Raw genomic sequence first — 21,439 nt, forward strand, 5'->3', positions numbered from 1 at the left:
TATACTTTTCCGTTTCATGTTTCATGACTGTCATATTTATCCCTTAACCTTAAACTGAAGCATCGGATATTTTTATTCTCGTGAAAGCATATAGATACACGTAATAAGAATGGAATATATAACACTTCATTGGTGCTAATAATACTCAGAATTCATGCTTTATCGGTAACGTCGGATATTGACACTAAAATGGTAACAGGGCTACGTACCCTATGAGCGTGGGACAAAAAAAAGCATTGGATGATAGGTCTATTCTGTATCTAGTCGGTGGTAATAGTTACATGTACTTATTTCTAGAATTTACAACAGATGGCGTTTGTTTCCAAATATTACAAATTGCGAATACGTAGCAATTCTATATCTCGACGGTGGTTTAAGAAAATTATAAATATTTAAGGCACATTCTCTGCAAATCGTAACTTTCATGAAAATACGTCACATTATCAATCGATTAGGGAACGTTATCTAGGTTGACACTCTTTAGTTTGCTTCGGTTAGAATTGTCTGTGCCGTAAGAGTTTTGGTTCGGCGAGGCAACGGTGTAATCTAAAAAATGGCATCGTTATGCGGTCGTGCTGTTTTCCAGACATGTCGACGCACATTCTTTCGAAGTGCTACTTGTTCAAAGATGCCGAAACGTAAATCATACATTCTACTTTAATAATTATTAGGCTTGTTCATTCATTTCAGCTTTTTGCGTCTTCATATTACGTAATATGATAATACACTTTATTATTCTTTTACCATTTGAATTTTTTTTTATGTACTATCACTTTTTGTCATAGATTTTACTGATCCCCTTGATCATGCAACTGGATTGGAGAAGCGAGAATTACTTGCTGCAGCTGCTGGCAATTTTGTAAGTTCCAATACAGTACTACACAGTTCTTACCTTCATATTGTATATTATCTTCAACGCATTGACCAAATCATTGATTTAAGCTAAGTGGATGTCATATCTTTCAAGTACCTTTATTCGTAATAATAGTGAAAATATTATGATATTTGTATTCTTATATGTTGGGCATGTATATAAAACATAATCTTTATCACCTCTGTAAATTGCTTTCAAATTTAATGATTTTAATTAATGAGGCTTCACAATTGTTACTGTTGTGTGACACAACAGGTTTTAGTTTTGTTATACCCTAATAAAAACTTCAATGTCACATAACTTCGTGTTAATACAAGTTTAAATCTTCATATCATTTGACATCTTGTCATATGTATGAAATAGCAGACAATGTTTATAGATGTTATATCAGTGTATTAATACTCAAATGTCTTAAACTTAATTTTGATTATTTTTTAATTACAGGACCCATATTATATGAAAGCTGTAAAAATATCACCAAATAGCACAAAGGAAACACCAAACTTAGTGCCCAGTGTATTCAAAAGTCGAATTGTAGGATGCATTTGTGAACCAGATGCATCACATGTAAACTGGATGTGGTTGCATGCAGGCAAACCTCGACGCTGTGAATGTGGCCATTGGTTTAAGATTACTGAAAAAACTCCTCTTTAATGCGATTTCAGATTAACTAGTGGATTATTTAAAACATAGAATTAACATTACATTACATTGAAGACTGGTTTCATTTATTATCCTTCCATGTCCTGTCTCTGTCTTTTGTAAATTAATATATTAGTAACTTAAATAATGGAATTAAACTTAACCATATAAGCCTTAAAAGTACTTGTTCATAAAATAAAGTAATGGTTATTGTATCCTCAGGAAGAAAGTTGTGAAATAAAAGGTCAAAAGAATTAATCTTATTCAATTTGCTTTATGTTTACAAAATTTTGTTGTGTAAGGGAAATTCTTTAAGGTTCATTAATAATGCACATACAACTACTAAAAATAATATGTCTTTAATAAATTCATCATAACTCTATACATATAAACATGATCTTGTATAAATTGTGTTGCTAAAATGTTAGCTGTACAAATTTTAAATAATTCATTATTAAATTTACATTCACATACAGTGAGTAATGAAAACATGAACAATAGAATAGTCAATAATTCACTAATGATACAAAAACTGTACATGCATTAGCAGATATACATCAGACAAATTTTGAATTTTACCCTTTGCAGATAATCGATGCATATATGTGTCCAGAGTAAACTATAAATGTGTGTATGCTTCCAAGTAGCTGTAGGAGAATCCTCCTACCAACAGTCCCATTAGAGTCCATAAAGGGTTCAGAACAAATGAAACAATATGTAAGAAAATTATATTCATTATAATAATGTAGTTATAGAAATTTGCTGTTTGAATATTTTCGTTACACACTGTACTTTATGTTGTATAATCAACAATTACCTAATTTCATCTAAGCAAATTAATATAAACAGTAACTAATTAGGAAATATATTATATCCTATTAATATACAGTGTTTCCTGGAAAATCTCTAAAACACACCTGTTTAATATCGGATTTAATTATGCTTTAACTAATCGATGGAAGTCCAGAACACACACACTGTCCTTACAATTGCTTATTTTATTACAAATAACAATGTACACTACACTACTTAAATAATCAAACAACGAAAAATATATAACAGTGGTTTTACTGTTCTGTGATAGCGGTAGACAAAGCGGAGTTTGTAGTAGAAAATAGCGGTCAAAAATTGCTCGGAACCACGACGGTCACCGGCAATTACTACTAATTACTTGATTACAAGTGAAAAGGGTGAAGAGCGTTACGAAATGCGAGAATTGGGAGAGTGTCGCGGCCACCTGTCGACGAATTACATAACCCAAATAGCATTGGTTAAAGGGAGATGAAACAATGATTAGGATAAAGCAGCGTTTACACTAGGCAACTTTTGGTTAACCGATCGAGTTGACCAATTTGAAGTCGTTCAAGATCGTCCGTGTAAACAGGATTTCAACAAAGTCTAAACGATTTTTCGTCGTTCAACTAAAAGTGCCCGTTGATCTACTTTTGGTTGAACAACCTGGTGGTTTTCAACTGTGGTTGACCGTGCAAACACCGCAAAATCGTAGTTGACGGGCGACTGAAACAGAATGTGGTTTCATGACATCGTTCTGAGACGGAGGGATTGGAATTCTCAGAATATAAATAAGTTTATAGACCTCCATCAAAAATAAGAACACCGATGAGCAAACTCGGCTTCTACTAGGGGAAAAACAAACCCAGTCAGCCCATAGGCATACGTATATAGACGGAGCATATGCTACTACTTTCGGGTAGGTGACCGTTGGATTGGAGGGGAAAAGGCAGCGGTCGTTAGAGGTACGTCGGTTAGCTTCGGATGTGTTCGGATGCATTCGGTTCGATTTAGTGATGGGCACCATCGACTAAATTAAACTATCGATTAATGATTATTTAGTCGCAACATACTGTCGACTATTTAGTCGATAGTTTTTAGTCGACTGAAATTTTGCTTTATAGGTTATGTATTTGTGTTATGTACATTGGTGTATTTACCTTTTGGAAATGTATTAGTTCATAGATAGAATTTCAAAAATATAAGTGGTAAACAAGTTTTTTTAAACAATTACTAATATTCGATTTTTTGTAAGCTATTTAATATTGGCACTTAAAAAATTAACTGCTCTAAATTTTGTATGAAAATCAATTAGGTTATAAGCAATAATTTGCACAGTTCTTGGTAATGCATAAAAAAATATATGGAAAAATTACAATTGGTTTGCATCGTGAAGAAAATAATCAAGATCCAGTCCATAGCGATCAATAGCTCGATAGTTCGAGCGTGTCGCTGGAAGCGACTAAATTTAATCGACTAAAGTAGTCGCTTCAAGCGACTAATATTAGTCGCCAGAAAGTAATTGCTTCAAGCGATTAATATTAGTCGACTGAAAGTAGTCACTTCAAGCGACTAATATTAGTCGCCTGAAAGTAATCGCTTCAAACGACTAATATTAATCGCCTGAAAGTAGTCGCTTCAAGCGACTAATATTATTCGCCTGAAGTTAGTCGCTTCAAGCGGCTAAAGTAGTCGACGATTGAAAAAGTTAGTCGACTGAAAGTAGTCGTTGGTTACTATCGACTTAGTCGATAGTTTGTAGTCGATGGTGCCCATCACTAGTTCGATTCGGTTCGTTATTAATGGCTGGTGGGCTGTGTGCCGTCCTATTATTTAATGCTTTATACTATTTATTAATTTTGTTAAATACATATATCTATACAAACTACATGACACACGGAATTTTTAACGTATAATAGGTATATTCTTTTCATCTCTCATAGCATATGTAACGTGATTGTATACCCGAATAGTAATAATACCGTAATGTAATTTATCGTAAAATCATGTTGAATACGTTTTTCTGTTTAAAGACCAAGGGATTACGATCACAGTGAGCAACTTCACTCAAGATAAAAAAATCGCAATCACGGTTGGAATGAAGTTAAATAACGACCGTGATCACGTGTATGGACCAGCTGCAACGGTTGTCAGAAACGCGAAATATATCACTAACAAAAAAATCGAATTTTGAAAATGCTTCTCAAATTAATATCTTCCAAGTTTTTAGTTTACTAACAGATTACAAACTGAAATTACACAATAATTAAAAATAAAAAGTAAAACCATCGCATCGGGATTTGAACGGGGAATCGAACGGGGTCTTCATCATGAGCGCGTGAGGCGTGAGAGAAATCGTGCTGCGCTTTCGGTGTTAGATGGCTTGAGATTTTTGACCTATCTTAGGCTACTCTGCCGTCGCGTCGGAAACATGTGATGTAGGACTTCTGCTGAGAACACCCGAAACAGAGCGCACATGATAGAGGTAGAAAATGCTTGTGTGGGTGACGCCGAGTAGGGCATAGTGGGGCAGAGCTCACGGACAGGGTAGAATATGCGCGGTGGAATACTCACAGGAGGCATGGAGAGGGTAAGCGCTCGCGTGGTTTTCCCACGTTCTGGCATCACTGGTTGGAAGTAGAAAGAGAGCAACAGAGAGAATAGAGGGGCAAGAATAGAACTGGGTTTGGCAAGCGTGGTGATTTTACACCTACCTTTTAACCGGACCGTGGCCGATTGTATTGTATCCGTTTCACGATACGTATCATGCTTGGTCCAGGTCGTTTCCCAAAGAAACGTGTATTTCTGTTTTATATACTATTACAACTTTTCATTGTAGCTGTGACAGATTCAGTCAACAGCATTCCGTACCACCAAAGCTAGTTTCCAATAAAGTGTAGATGTATCAGAAATATGAGTTTACGGAAAGTTGTGATAAAATCACAAAAGTTGTGATGTCGTAAAATTGGAACGTGTTGCGATTTAATAAATCTCTCAGTTCTTTTACAATAGTACGCTTGCATCGAGCAATCCGAAATCTTTAAGAATGACTTAAATGGATCGCGATCATTATTAAAGAGCTTCAATGCGCAATGTTGGATATCATATTATGCTGGATATGTTGGCTGTTTTGGGTGGGTCTACCGACACTTTCAGCCTATCCCGTATCGTCTTCGATACGAACAGGTATTTAATTGTCTGTTTCAACATATATTTTAATGACACCAAACAAATTAGAGGTTATTTCACTTCCGACAGATTTGCCATTCAACCACACTTCGTCAAAATGGGAACGATATTGGATACAGTATATGATTGGACTTTTAAGTGTGACTGCTGCAGCATTTACTTTAGTTGGATGTCTTTGTTGTCGAAGACCTAGACGACCTAAAGGGTTTGAGGTAATGTCACGAATCATAACAGATGTAAAATAACATATGAAAACCATTATGATTAATTATAGTCTAAAGAATGATTTATACATTTCTAATTGTAGGACAAAGCAAAACAGTACAAACAGGTAACATTGATGATACAAATAATTTGAATTTTGGAGCACTATTATTAATGGAATAGATCTTGAAAAGTTTATGATTGACTCTCTCTGTATGAATATTTAAGACAGAATGGAAGTAGAGCAAAACATTCTAGCTAGCAAAGATAAATAATTCAAATAATTAATGTAAGATATATTGATGATTTATTTAATTTAGTATTCTTACAGATGGAGTCATACAACAGCAATTTATTATTTCAAAATTTATTATTCCTAAGTATGTAGGGAACCAGTTCTTCTAAAACTCCAATAATGTAGTATAAACGTAATAGATTTTGTTTTATTGCTTACATTTCAAAACGATGGCATAAGTAGTGAAAAAAATTTATATTACTGACAATCAAAACTGTCTAACTATACAGGGTGTTCCAAAATAACTTTGACTCCCGGAAATGAGGGATTTCTGGGATGATTTGAAACAATTGTTTCGTCAACGAAAATGTTAACAGAGCCTCGGATAACATTTGCGTTAAGGAAATAGTTGTTTCAAATCATCTCAAAAATCCCTCATTTCCGGGAGTCGAAGCTATTTTGGGACACCCAAAAATACATGTAATATTATTTAATATTTAATGTATTTCAGTTTTTTACTTTATAGAATACTTGTTTGTCCATCTTTTGTACAATAATGTAGACGTGTGAATATATTCCATGTTTTACATTTTAGGAGTTCAAAGATGGAAACAACATTGGACAAGAATCAGCGTTTGAGCACTCCATGGAAGGTTTAGAGTTAGATGTTCCACGTATGTTAACCGTTACAGAGAGAGTTGAGTTTGAACCACTACCTGTGGATCACATTATATCTGGATCTAAGAATTCCTCAAAATCTAAACCATTACCACTGTCAACGACATTTTTTGAAGACCGTGATTCTGATCCTAATGCTCTCCCAGAACACTGTCGCGAGTGGTTTAATGCACAGGAATTGTCTATACCCAGAGAAAAACTGAAATATTTGAGAGAGATAGGTCATGGTTGGTTTGGAAAAGTTGTAGAGGGCCGTGCAGACTTAGAAGGATGTAAAAGATCATCAAAAAATGGTGGTGTTGTTGTAAGAATCCTGACAGAAGAAGCTACTACAAAAGAAAAAGCTTGGTTTCTTGGTGAAGTTACACCATATTTAAAGTTGCAACATCAAAATATTTTGACGTTATTGGGTTTTTGTTTAGAAACTGACCCATACCTATTGATATTTGAATCTTGTCCAGTTGGTGATCTCAAAGGTTTTTTGTTATCAAATTACGATCAAAAGTCTCAAGAAGCACTTAATAAAGAGAACATTCCGATTCGAATGGCACTGGAAATTGCAGCTGGTTTAAAACATATGCATAGTCATGAGTTTGTGCATACAGACTTGTCTGCAAGAAATTGTTTAATTGCATCAGATTTATCTGCAAAATTGGGAGATTATGGAACTGGTGTAGAAAAATATCCTGAAGATTATTATATAGTAGGAGATCGCGCATTACCTATCAGATGGTCAGCACCAGAAAGCATTGAATGTACCGATACTACTATTGAAACAAGAGAGATAACATCTCAAGCAAATATGTGGAGTTATGCAATTTTCCTTTGGGAAATTGCTACTTGGGGAAATAGACCGTACAATGATAAGAGTGACGAGCAAGTTATTCAAATGCTGTTATCTTTAAGAACTGATTCCTTACCGAATGGTATGCAGGCTTATTTAGAAAGTTGTCCACCAAATATACTTCAAGCAATTCATTTATGTCTGAATTTAAATCCACAAAAGAGATCAACTTTGGATGAGGTGAAGCAAGCGCTTTTGAATGAACACACAGATTATTTAGACTTTGAGCAAAGATGGGAAAATTTACGAATGAATACTACTAAACACATCCGTAGTGCTAGCTTACAGGATCTTAGAGGTAGCATTGATTCAGATTACTGGACTACTGTTGTTGATGATACACCACGGCAATCTCCATTTCGCCTTGGACCAGGTGAACCAGTGAAAAATGTACCAAGTGTTAAAAATGTTCTTGTTCATCATGAATCTAGTTCTGAAACTGAAGAAGAAAGTTGGAAAGGACGAATCGAGAAAGGAGTTTACACTGAAAAAGTAAAACAAAAATCTAAATCTGTTACGGATTTAATGGTGCTTGTACATATTGATCCTGATTCTGATGCAGACTTATCAATGGGAGCTCAAATATCAGAGAAACATGCAAAGAAAAAATTATCTGTTGCTGGCAGTGATAGTGACATTAGACATAATATTCATATGGATGAATTTGATGAGGCATTGAGAAAATTACGAGATCCTTTGCCAAATAGTACTTCTAATAAGATCAAAATGTTAGATAATGCAGAAAGGCCAACATTACTGACATTAACAATGGATCAGGGTCAGACACCAATTCTAAGGTTATCGTTAGATGATAATAAATCTACTGTAGAAACCGAGCCTACACCTGTTGCAAATACAAGCACAGAAACTCGTAATGATAAACATGTATTGAGACTTCTGTCAAAAGGAGATCCTAATCTCCCTCTTCTTCGTTTTGTACCTGATGACACATCCTCTTTTGAAATGTTACAACAAAAGATGGAGCCTCAATATAATGATGTGTCTAAACACGAAAATGATGACAATATTTGCTTTTCTAATAACTTTTCAATTAATTTTGAAACAGTTGAAAATAACTTAGTTGATGTTGAACTTTGGAATCATGCATTAGATTCTGCTTTAGAAAAGAAGGTTCCTGGTTTCTTGTACGAAGGTGAATTTAATGAATATACAGAGTCTTCATCTAAGCAACAAAGTGATGTCACACCAGAATTAGTTGTAACCACTGTATCTACACCACATACACCACAATCTCGTACAAAATACTCTGCATATAATGCTGACGACGAATTTTCTAATGGAGAAGACATGGACATAGAACGAAGGTGTGTACCTAATGATGAAGAAGACGAAAGAAAGCAATTATCTACTCCTGATGACGAGCAAAGTTCTGACTCTGGTTTCAGAGATAAAGAGTCTTGTGAGGAGGAAGAGAATGTTTTCCTATCTTCAGCTCCTTCAACTTCTGTTAATGATTCTGTTACAATTGCACCAATATCTACCGAAGAACAACAATTACAGATTTTATTGGAATTGGACACCATCCTTGATGCTGAGTATTATGCAACATTACAGGGTTGTGAAAAAGTAACAGAAGATTTACCCTCAATTAAATGTACAGAAAGTAGAACATTTTGTCTAAATGAAGACAAATCCAATTCTTTACAAACTGTTGATACAGTAGTTGAAATCGAAAATGGTGAAGGTTGTATTATGGATGTCAATTTAACAGAAAATGATACTATGAAATCAATATCAAAAGATGTAAAGGAAATAGAGGCAGAAAGTATACTTAAACATGAAGACGAGCTAGAATTAAAAAATCCAGGTAATATCATTTCCTTACAAAAAGATTTAATGCAGGATAAATGTGTGAGTACATATTTAGCATCAAATCAGTGTCTGCTAGTTGCAAATGAAAATAAGCAAAAAAATAACAGCACAACTGAAGATGACAATGGGAAGGAGAAAGAAAAAAAAACTGAAGATGGAAAAGATGTTGACGATACACATGCAAATGAAAGTGATAATAGACATGAAGCTGAGAACAGAAATCAAAATACAAATACAACTGAAACAGAAGATGAAGATAGTTCTACAATGAGTTTACGTAGTGATAATTCTTACGTATCATTTGGTATGGAAGAAGAGTTTGTGACAGCAATTCGAAACGAACTGAGAGAGAAGTTGCCTTGTGCTCAAATGTCTGTTATAGAACCTTTAGAGACTCTTGACGATGATGATAATCCTTCTATATCTAGTGATATAGATAATAAACAGTGGGACGATGATGATAGTGAAGAATCATCCAATCAAGGTAGTGGAGGCGTGGGTATTTCAATAAGGTATTGTTTTTATTTCTGATTATAGATTAAATAACGTAATACTGATTTTTAATTAGTTTAGAGTATTTATTTATAAAATTGCATTAGAAACATATTTATTTCATACAGGTATAATATATATGGCACTCCACTTAGTCCAATCCAAGAAGAACGAGAAAGTACTCTTACTTCGGAGTCTCTAATGTCAAATTCTAGAGATGCGTCGATTGCTTCAAAAGAATCAGTGGTATCAGATGATGTATTGTTAGTCGATACTCGAACAAATAAAATGGTTTTATTAGAAGGATTGGGAGAAAAATTGCATGACGATGAGCGAGATACAACTAATGGAGATCTTTCGGAAGAAGAAAATTTTGATTATAATTGTTCAGTAGTCTGTTCTCACGATGAAAAATCACATATCATGATTGGAAGTGGAGTAGCACCTTTGCCAAGTCCGGAAGAAGAATCCAAATGGCAACAGTTGCCTCCATCTTTTCCATTGCCCTTGCCTCTGACATTAGAGGATGGCCTAATGTCAACAAGTTTTGGAACAGAGCATGGCTGGGGTAGTCAAGATGAAGATGAAGAAGAGGAAGAAGAAGAAGAGGAGGAGGAAGAGGAAGAAGAAGACGAAGACAATAGTTCTAGTTCTGGGGAATTTGTTTGGAAGGTAATTTAATATTTATGTGTTAAAAAAAAACAAATTTATATTTTATATTTTATTTATTACATTATATTATTTTGTAGCGATACAATGAACCACATGTTGAGCAAGTTCAAAACCGAAACAGTTTGAGTAATGACGAAGGAACAGCTGTGCATGCTGACATTGAAGATGAAATGGATGCAGAAGAAGAAGAAGAGGAGGAGGATGAAGAAGACGAAGAAGAAGAAGAACAAGATGAAGAAGGGGATGCAGAAGAAGAAGAAGATGATGATGAAGAGGAAGAAGAATTTACACCATCTGCTTGGAATGCAACGTTAGCGCCACACCGTTCCGCATTAAGATCTCCAGACAAAACATTAAAATCCGGAGTAAGCTTTATGACATCTTCATTTCCATAACTTTTTCTTAATATAGTATATGCATTTTTAATTTTTCTGTCCTTAATTTTGCTGCTAGGATGAATCGGTAGGTGTATCAGTTATTTATATATAGAATAATTTATATAATTTTAATCTTCTTCTGATAAATGTTTCTATTCCAGATTTAATTTGAGGTATTTAGCAAATGTACTTTTTTACATATTAGATATATGTTAAATATAGATATAACTTAACCATTTTTATCGGATCGACAATGTGCGATTTGTCCAGGATCAAAAGAAGAGTGTTTGGTTCAAGAAGCAACGCTATCACTGCGTATACGAATATCCGAAGGAAACATTAGCTACCGATACTCAAGGAGAGACTACTACTACCTGGGAACCAACTTCATATGCTGGTAGAGTCTAATAGTTTCGACTATTTTAACAATTTAATATTACTCTTATGTGGTTATTAAATGTATATATAGTCTCTAGTAAAGAGATGAAATTTATATGTAACTTTACGTTTAGGTAAGAAAATTTTGTATGCATACTTTTTTTATTTTAGATTGGGAGGAAATGATAGATGAACCACGATTAGATCTTTATCCTCTGGATTATGATGATGGTAACCATACTGGTATGTTTTACTATTCCCTCTTTTTCCTAAATAGAACTGGAATATTAGACAAATTCAAAAATTACGTCAATTTACAATAATAACACTTAATAACTATTTTCAATATTCTGTCCAACATTTATATCTTCCTATATTCTGTATTTAATTCTATGGCTTTCTCCAACTTGATTCACACCTATTTTATATACTTGGTAAAGTAATTTTAAGATATGAAAAGATACTGAAATCTTCTTTTACTTGTTTCACATTTACAAGGGTTTATCTATTTAAGAAGTTCTGTAGTGTAATCACCCTTTGCAGTTATGCAGGATTTGTCACAATATTTTGTTCACGTCAACAATAGGGATTAATGTATCTCAAACTTGTTTTGTTGTCCTAATAATTCAACTCAGTATCATATAAATGTATTTTATAAACATAACTCTGTTATAAATTTTAAAACTCTAAGCGATATTCATTGCTATAGGAATGTGTATCATGTATAACAGGGGTGTCAAACTCATTTGAATCACGGGCCATTTGTCTGACAAGTAGAATTCTCGCGGATCGCACAATATGTATTTATATTATTTAGTTATTTCAATTTTTAAATTTCACAGTTTAGCCGAACAATCATAATGGAGGTCCCTATATGTATTATATATAAAAAAAAATTTTAACTGCTTACATTTTGACAATATTTTTAATCCATACAAAATATAACTTGTAGAGGTCCGTTTTTATCGTAGTATTTAGGCATTATTTTATAGTATTATGAAATTTATTTCCATTGTAGGAAACGAGGAATTTTTTGTGACCAGTTCAAATCGTCCATTTCAATTTCAAACTAGTGACAGTAAATACGTAAGTCAATTCTTTCCTGGTGCTTCTACATCAGCTAATGAAGAGTCGGACGAAGTAGACGGTAGTCGACAAGGAGTACAGCAAAATAGCATAGAATTATTAAATGATTATGGACACGGTCAACAGCATCAATTAGGAGAACTCAGACACACTAGAGATCGTTTAAAATTAAATTTGTCTACAAATGGCGCATCATCTTTCTCCGTCAAAGAGATAAAAGAGGACGATGTTGAACAATTGGAAGACAAAGATACGGAATCGGAATCAACGGAAAGTATAGATGTTACACAGGACCAATGCATCCCATCGAACTCCTTGAACCATGATCTTTTGCCAACGGTGCCTCTCCGTGATATTCACCAAGAGAGAAGTTGTGAACCAGCATCTTCAAAAATTGCCCAATGTGATAGCCAGGAGAAAGTTGAACCCACCGACAAGTGCAATGTTTTAATCGACGATTAATGCATTAGAATGTCGATAGAAAGACATTAAGAAAGGCTTATATTAGCTGAAGTCCGTCCGAAATAATTTCATTGCAAAATTACAGTGATCGCTCTATTCACCGAGATCACTGTGAAATTAATTTCGAATATTATACATATATGTATAAGATCTACGTGTACATAAGATGTAGCAAATTTTTATTTTGTGGCTGAATTTAATCGATTGTCTATAGTCTATTAAGTCTATAGCATTATATTGAAGCATAAAATTTTTCTTTGTTATATAGAAACATATTGATATAGAGCTTAATAATATTAACATAATTTTTTATACGACTAGCTTCACGGCAATAATGAAAACGTTTATCGCTATTTGAATAGCAGAAGCAGACAATCGATATGTAAAGGCTACATCAAAACTATTGAATGGTTTCGTTTCGCGTGTACATATTTATTAAAGATCATTCAATACATAATTGTTACCCAAGGATTAGTGCCTGTGTAAGTTAATGTTATTATTTTAGTTGATGATATATGACAATTATTCATATTGATTTTTGATTATTGTTACCTATAAATTTGATATTTTTCATTGTATTATATTAAGATTATACAAGCAGAAAACGGCTCTCTACTCTAAAAGTATTATAATGTCAAATAAGGGATGGTACTTTGACCGAGTGTCATTTTTTAGGAAACAAATTGTATAACAATTGAAGCACGTATGTTTTTTTTTATACATATGTATTGTATTAATGTTCTATTATTAGAACTGTTATGGGTACAGTATGTGCACTATTACTTCAATTGATGTATTGTACTAAATCAAGTTAGCAAAATATCAGATAAAACGTGCTACCATATTTTGTTATATATTACTTTTAAATATTTTTTAATAATGCTTTTTAAGCACCTATATTAGCCTTTTTAACAATTTTTAATGTTTAGATCATTTTTTTTACAAAAGATCACTCGGTAAAATTTGTATGAAATCTAAGTAAGAAAAAAAACGATATGTTTAATGTGGATATAGTATTAAATATTGAATTCACGAAATTGAATATTTATTTGAGTATGTGTTAAAAAGAGAACGACAAATACCAATGATACGTTAATAATTGTTAATCAATAATATTAAGCAATCTACACAAGGAAATAAGTTTTCAATATTGCTACAGCAAAAATAAATCATAATATATATATGCAGAATAGGTTACAATAATAACAAAACCCTAAAAAAAAATAACTTGATATATTTGGTATTTGCACAGCCACATAATTTCATTGATATATGTCAAACTAAGAATTTACATCCTACGATTACTGTTAATAGTACAGCAATTATTATGCGACTTTTACTACTATTACGATTATTATTCTTATTGATACTGCTAACTCTGTGCTCATTATAACATATAGAGTATTAATAGAGAACAATTAATATATTGTTATACAGAACAGAAATTTATTTGCTCAGAGCATGCGTTTCATTGTTATTATTTCCTGTACCGTTATAAATTCCGTAAGTTTATATAAACTGCATTTTATTTCCATGCATTAATTTTAACTTAATGCAGTAGTGATTAAATTATGATTATGCCAATCGAAAACCAGAGTAGTTTCCACATAATCAAAAAATTGGTAATTTTTATTTTGAACTGTATTATAAATACCTTACTGACAACAATTGTTTTTGTAATATATTTATTGTATGATATTATTTTATGTTTTACATTAAAAATTTATATATGTCGTTGACGATTACGCCATACAATAATAAGCCCTTGATGATCTGCAGATGCCAGAAGAGATTCATCATAATTGAAACATAATGCAAGTGTTGGTGATGCATGTCCCTCAAGTCGATTAACTTTGATCGCTTTCCCTTGTCTAGCTGAATCTAACAAATGAATTGTGCCATCCTCAGAACCAGTGGCTATTAAACATGTTTCCATTTGTGGACCAAAAGTAGATCTGACAAAATATTGCCTATAAAAAATGAATGAAACTATAATATTAACTACATTACACAGTATGGTGTGAGTGGTATTTACAACAGCTATTATGATCATTATACAACTTACTTATGTTTTATTGGGTACTTGGTCCAAAGTGATAATGAGCCCTGATTATCAACAATATGATATAAAAGTACTGCATTGAAAGCACTGCTGACTAAAAGTGCAGGCCACGGAGCATCTTTTGAAAACCACGAACGCCAAGAGAGACTAGTTATCATTCCACCAATTTCTTGTACTCTACGTAGCTTTGTTAAACGGCCAGTTCCTGGTTCTAATTGAAACGACATAATAATTCCCCTATCATTTCCAACCCATATCACTAAACCGCCACTACCTTCGCAAGTCAAAGATAAAATCTAAACCAAAATATATAAAAATTACTGTATATACATTTATATATTATTAATAGACAGTGGATATTTATACAAATTCGCATTTTTATTATTTTTTTTGTTAAACTTTCTATAAACTTCAACAACTAAATATTTTATGAATTTTATTACGATATTTATTTTGTTTTGCACATTCATATGTACTATACAAATGCATAAAATCCACAGTCTAATTATCATTAGATGAAAAAAAGCTAACTTTCCCTCCAATTTTACAAGATCCACCACGAGTATATATTCCAGTAGATATATTTAAGATCTGTACAAGTCCCTGAGAATTACCAGCAACAACTAAATTATTGTTGATTGGTATAAATCCACAACATAGTACTTCTGCTTTCTGTTGATCCTCAACTTCTCGTAAAAATGCTGGTGCAGCTTCTGTAGCTACATTCCATAGTCTTATAGTACAATCCAAAGAAGATGAAACTATAAGATCATTACTAATACTCCAATCTAACGCAGTAACACCTTTTCTGTGTCCCTGCAGCAGTGCTATTACTTTTGGTGGTGTGCTAATTGCCTCGCATATTGATAATGTTCCATCTAACGATGCACAACACAATTTTGATTTATCATTGTTTGCAAATTTTAACATTGTTACAGGCATACTGTGTTGATCGAAAACATGATGTACACCATCAAATGCAAAGTTTTCTGCTATTGATTTTCGTTGAATGCTGTGCAATTGTGTTTTAATCTCTAACTTCTCCTCTTCAGTTGTGTGGCTTCCAAGACTATTTTGTTCCAAGCTTTCACCATACCGTAAAAATAACAACTTTGATCTTAACTTTAAATACTTTTCACAGACTTTTGGATCTTTACAGAACTTTTCTTTTAATAACTGATTTCTACGACGAATATAAAGCAATAAAGTTGAACATTGCTTTGTGTGTCAAAACATAAGATAAATATACAAACCTAAGGAAGGTAGCTTGTTTACACGTTGTGCATTATATTTAGCATCAAGAGCAAATATTTGTTGATGCCATGGAGTAACCATTTTATGATATTTGTAAACAATAACACTATGAACTTATGATTTTGACACTGTTTTATTCACTATATATATAAATCAATATTACACAGACACCTAACCTAGTAAATAATATTTAACTTGCAGAAACGATAACATCAATTATTGCAGAAAGTAATAATGTCTCAAAAAAAACAGTTTTCTTTCTTATTTTTGTATATTCGTTTATTCATAATTTGTAAAGAGCACATTGTGAACTTCTGTAATCACTCATGTCAATAGTACTTTCTATAAAAACTGTCAAAAATTAATATACTCTCATTCATTACAATATTTTTAGAGCTGTTGTCAGAAATTTAAAAATTCCCCTGTCAGTCAAACCTGCTCTAAACAAATATTACTAGATTCTGCTGTAGCCTGATGTGCAGTAGAGATTAGAGATGGCACAAACTGCTACTTGTGAATCACGTTCGTTCCCAATCATGGTGATTTTTCACAATGATTCGCGATTTCTCGTGATCGTTTCTGATTGGTGCAGAAACCTAAGAGTTCTTTACACGCGACACATAATCTGTATATTTTATATTAACGACATCAAAACAAAAATTCGAGTTATATCGTATAAAGTGAAGGAATAATTAGAAACAATGAAGAATAATGAATAAAGTAATGATTATAAAGTATAATCTACATGTTACCTAGCAAATCATTCTTTTAGAATTCCTTGTTTTTTCTATTGATTTTTACAAACATGAATAGTAATGTAATTCATCGTAAAATCATATTGATTAACGTTGGTACGAGATACAAACAATTAAAAATGTTGAAAATCGCAGTTTTTCCCGACTTTCGATCTACAACTGTAGTAAATCTAACAATTCTCACATCTTTTGATGTCTGTCGCTCGTTTCTGTATTAACCGATTTCAATGAAAGTTTCAGTATGTACATAACTAACATAAATCTTCGATATGTATTTATTAAATTTTTATTATAGCCTCAGATTAATAAGTTGTAAAACACGACCTTTAATATTTTCTTCGCAATTCGGACCAATTGCAACTTTTTCAAATTTTTTTTTCTCATCATTTAGTAAATTAATGTCTCTAACTTCACAAAAAAACTCAAGTAATTTGGACCAATTTTAAAAGAGTTGTTCCGTTTTAAAGGGTGTACGAATACTTTTTACACTCACTGTATATTCAAATATATGGGGGAACGGATGAAAATGAAGAAAGAGCAGGTGACTGGGTGCTGTCTCAAGATTGTCAGATGACAACATTTGGGAAATCGTCGTATAAATAATATATATAGCCTACATATGTATTATTTTGTAAAAATTGTAAACATCAGTGAAATCATATTGTAAATACATATTTTCGAGAAATTTACAAAATATTTAATTGCCAAAACCCATTAGGTTATACCGTAAGACTGTATTTATAACGTTAAACTGTAGCAATCTGTGGTGACATGCACACGGCCTACTGGGTTTATCATAAACCGTTTATGATATTAGCTTATATTGCAGACTGCTCTGTTCACGGCAGTAAATCTGCTGTTACGTTCTACAACAGAGTTACTGTGTTTATGCTGTGAATCTGACGTTACGTTCTACAGCAGAGTTACTCTGTTTCTGCTGCGAATCTGACGTAACATTCTACAGCAGAGTTACTCGGCTTATGCTGTGAATCTGACGGCATATACATACAGAATGCAGCGACAGATGTATATGATTCTGAAGTTCTACCTGACCGACTATGACACCAGATGCCGCGCATCTGACGTCAGTTTGCTCATAGGGACAGCAGGTATCAAATAAAAATTACTACAATATATTTGTATGTCGCAAGGTTTCTTTAATATTGTATATTTATTAGTCTTAGATACTTCTATTTATACACAGTAGTAGCTATTATTAGTTGTTGTATTTTCGTTTTATAGATTAATACTTGATAAAATACAAAAATGACTAATGTGTTATAATTGTTACGAGAACAGACTGCTTGATCTGAATTTCACACTTCGTTTACACCCTCCCTTTTCCTAAAATATTTTGTATCCTTTTCATTACACGTTACACTTAATATCTTTGCCCCTGAGCTCATTTGAGCATACACGAAGGGTGCGAAACATTATATGACATAAAACAAGAAAGTATTTTTCGTCTTTTGGCTGTTATATTTACCAATTACTCGATTTTTTTTACGAGCGTGCATGTGGTGTAGTGTTGTTATGAACAAGGATGGCCTGAGGTGTTCAAAATACCTTCTATAAAAATTCGGTATTTCATTTAAAACCACGATGAAACTATAATTTATATTCTTCAAATACACTTCCAATTTTAGATGATTGATAAAGTATTATAGTTTAATATTTTAATTTCTTGACTAAAAACGTTTTTGAAATGATACTGTTAAAGCTTAACAACGATATATTTCTAACATTTATGATTCAAATACGTGTTAATAAATCTCTATCTATGCGTTTGTTTATGTTTACTAATGAAAAAAATTTTAGTTATACTTTAATGCTTCAGTTTCAACGACTTAAAATACTTTCTCAAAGCACTAGAGTTATAACATGCTCGATAACCATTAAAAATCGTATGTATTTTTGTAAGACCTTTATTTTGATCAAAGAACAATATTTCGTAGTTGAATCTTCGGAGCATCCTGTGGTCAGTAAATGTAATCTATATCAGGGCATTTTTGTGACGACAACATCGGTTATATTTCTCGAAAATTTATGATTACAGATTTACATTTTCATTTTGTTTTAAGAGAGCTATGCTACATTCCATCTTCCATGATTTTCAGAGGTATCCTATCCATACTGCCATTCTTCAAATTTGTATATGTTTATACAAATTGAATATATATATATATATATATAATGTATGTGTATTCATTTATATATATGTAATTGCTAACGCGATTTTACTTACAGTTATTTACTTCTTCTACATATCAGAGGTTCTCGATGTTACTTTGACGAATTACGATGAAACAATTTATTCTCCAAGTATGGTACAGATACTAACTACATAGTAAGTCGTAAAGATTTTAACAGCACCTCGTTGGAAATCTGTTTACGCTTATACTTTTTTCGTTCATATATATGTACTTCTCACAGGAGAAATAATTTGCAACAATCCAACAATCGACAGTGCAAAAATGTAAATGATGTGTCTAAAATGACTCATGTTGATTAAATTTATTACGTTTTCCTCGGCGTTAACTTTATAACTGTACAGTACGTTTTCTAATCAGCATAAATAATGTAACTTTTATCAGACGGAATCGACAATTTATGACAATTTAAGTAAAAATATTAGTCATCGTGAATGCTCGTTATCACTACGCTAGCATCGACGTGTTGTTCAAAGTCACTGTAGTATCAAATTTATACAAAAAAAAACGAAAACAAAATGTAAATACTGGGAGTAATCTGGTGATCTTCATCAATTGCAACGGAAATCTGCGTGTATGCTTCCTCGCGAAACCGTGATACTTTGACAATTAAGCTCACTCAGTACTGTTATTTTGATCAACTAAAATTCGTTTTTATTTATGTATTAACAAATATTACAGTTTATATTCTTTAAGCAGATCCTAGAAATGAGTACGAATCAAAAGCAAAAAAGTAAAAAAAAAATAAAAGAAAGAAAGAAACCGAAGAACTTACGGCGTAGACATATAAGATTATTATTTGGACTATACATCGTGTAAACATCGAGTAGAATGTCATAGTACGTGTATTAATTCTCCACCGTATTCGTAGAACTTCCTTACACGGTAAACTTGAAAAAGTTACTTTTAAAGCTGTAATAACTATTCGATAATAATTATAAATTATCTGTTGATAAAAAGCATCGTTTATCCATACCCAGACGTATCGTATTCAACCGTACACTGTTGATCGGAAATAAGAAATCATTCGAGTCTCTTTCAAGGTAATAAATCTGAAAGAGGCAATCAGTATATTGCAAACGAAAAGAATTGTCAAAGTCATTAATAAACTAAAGCGACAACTATTACTTTTAGGTGATAAATTATGTCGATGATATACAGCAATTAGTAAGAGTTAATGTATGAATAAGAGTAAGGTAAATGTACGTTTTCCGATAATATAACTTACAGTATGAAAGGATCGTAAAAAGTTATTATATGAGAAGTTCTGCAAAAAGCACAATGTTTGAACTCTATTATCTGAATTTTATTCAAGGCACCACAAGAAGAAAGTTACTGAACTCTGCTTGTCTCCTTAGTAATTGTGGCACTGTTTAACCTGCAACGCCGCCTTTCGTAAACATAAAATACAATTAAATAAGTACCGTACTCGATTTTCGAATCTGACATTTTTTAAAAACATGGTATGACGGTATCTTTTCTTTTTGGTTTAATAGCTTTCCTTTTTGTTATTAAAATATAACGTCGATAAATTCTGGTAACTAAAAAAAAAAGAAAAAGAAAATAGAAAATGTATAAAAGCGACCAAAACAAAGACACGTATAATATGGGTGCGCGTAAGAATGCAAAACTAGTGCAATCATACACTTGTTTTTTTTTTTTTTTAAATACCAAAAGTGACAACATTATGATGATTATAACTTTATATACCTGAAGTTCCATGGTTAAATACATACAATTATCGTAATTTACAATAATATAGTTTTACGTTTCATCACGAACGGGGTGCTTTGTTTTCATGTAAAGAAGCACTTTAGATGTTAGTGAGCCGAGATGCCTACATTATACAAAAAAACTATCACCCTTTGCAGTCGATGCAGTATATTCGCAATTGCACAGTAGTATACAGATAGGAGGAGATCGGGAGTAGATTTAACAGTCAATTACTCTTTTAGATCATCTTTCCAGTATTTCACACGAGTGTTAAGCTACTCACAAATCTTGTTTCGTTTTTTCCCCTTATAGTGCTTCAACATACCACATAATTCTGCTTGTCTTCTTCATCTTGACAAATATGTACGATCATGCATTCTGCGGGTTTTCGCGTTACAAACGCTATGCAGTTTATTTGGCACGAGTGCGCCTCACGTTTGGAAGAACTATGCAATTTTTCTGGCTGCATGTGACTGTTCCTAGTTCTTTTCCTTTTCATATTCGTAATTCATTTCAAGGAAAAATACACTGTACTTATACAGAAATATATGTATATACTGCATTATACACGCCAAAAACTTTCTAATACTTAATGAATTATAAGGAATTATAAGTAAAATAACGTATTACAGAATTCGTTTATAATCCAACATAATATTTCGAAGTACTACAAGAATAAAGAAATCA

The 21,439-nt window shown here is 32.6% G+C and overlaps 3 protein-coding genes across 3 annotated transcripts; 2 read left to right on the forward strand and 1 right to left on the reverse strand.

Moving 5' to 3' along the window:
• The first annotated feature begins 466 nt into the window (after nt 1–466).
• On the forward strand, nt 467–1,590 carry LOC107189751 (cytochrome c oxidase subunit 5B, mitochondrial-like). Its single transcript, XM_015578364.1, has 3 exons — nt 467–638; nt 786–859; nt 1,319–1,590. The coding sequence occupies exons 1-3, from the start codon at nt 554–556 to the stop codon at nt 1,526–1,528; spliced, it is 369 nt and encodes a 122-aa protein (XP_015433850.1). The 5' UTR covers nt 467–553; the 3' UTR covers nt 1,529–1,590.
• Nucleotides 1,591–5,092: 3,502 nt separating this feature from the next.
• LOC107189700 (rho-associated protein kinase 1) lies at nt 5,093–12,812 on the forward strand. Its single transcript, XM_015578291.1, has 9 exons — nt 5,093–5,494; nt 5,567–5,709; nt 5,805–5,828; nt 6,532–9,803; nt 9,912–10,455; nt 10,533–10,820; nt 11,103–11,229; nt 11,382–11,453; nt 12,229–12,812. The coding sequence occupies exons 1-9, from the start codon at nt 5,401–5,403 to the stop codon at nt 12,756–12,758; spliced, it is 5,094 nt and encodes a 1,697-aa protein (XP_015433777.1). The 5' UTR covers nt 5,093–5,400; the 3' UTR covers nt 12,759–12,812.
• Nucleotides 12,813–14,481: 1,669 nt separating this feature from the next.
• Nucleotides 14,482–16,155, reverse strand: LOC107189764 (WD repeat-containing protein 13-like). Its single transcript, XM_015578378.1, has 4 exons — nt 16,073–16,155; nt 15,352–16,024; nt 14,824–15,116; nt 14,482–14,728 (listed from the first exon to the last, which is right to left on the reverse strand). The coding sequence occupies exons 1-4, from the start codon at nt 16,153–16,155 to the stop codon at nt 14,482–14,484; spliced, it is 1,296 nt and encodes a 431-aa protein (XP_015433864.1).
• Between the last annotated feature and the right edge of the window lie 5,284 nt (nt 16,156–21,439).

This window comes from Dufourea novaeangliae, unplaced genomic scaffold, assembly GCF_001272555.1.
Source record: "Dufourea novaeangliae isolate 0120121106 unplaced genomic scaffold, ASM127255v1 scaffold162, whole genome shotgun sequence".
Taxonomy (NCBI): domain Eukaryota; kingdom Metazoa; phylum Arthropoda; class Insecta; order Hymenoptera; family Halictidae; genus Dufourea; species Dufourea novaeangliae.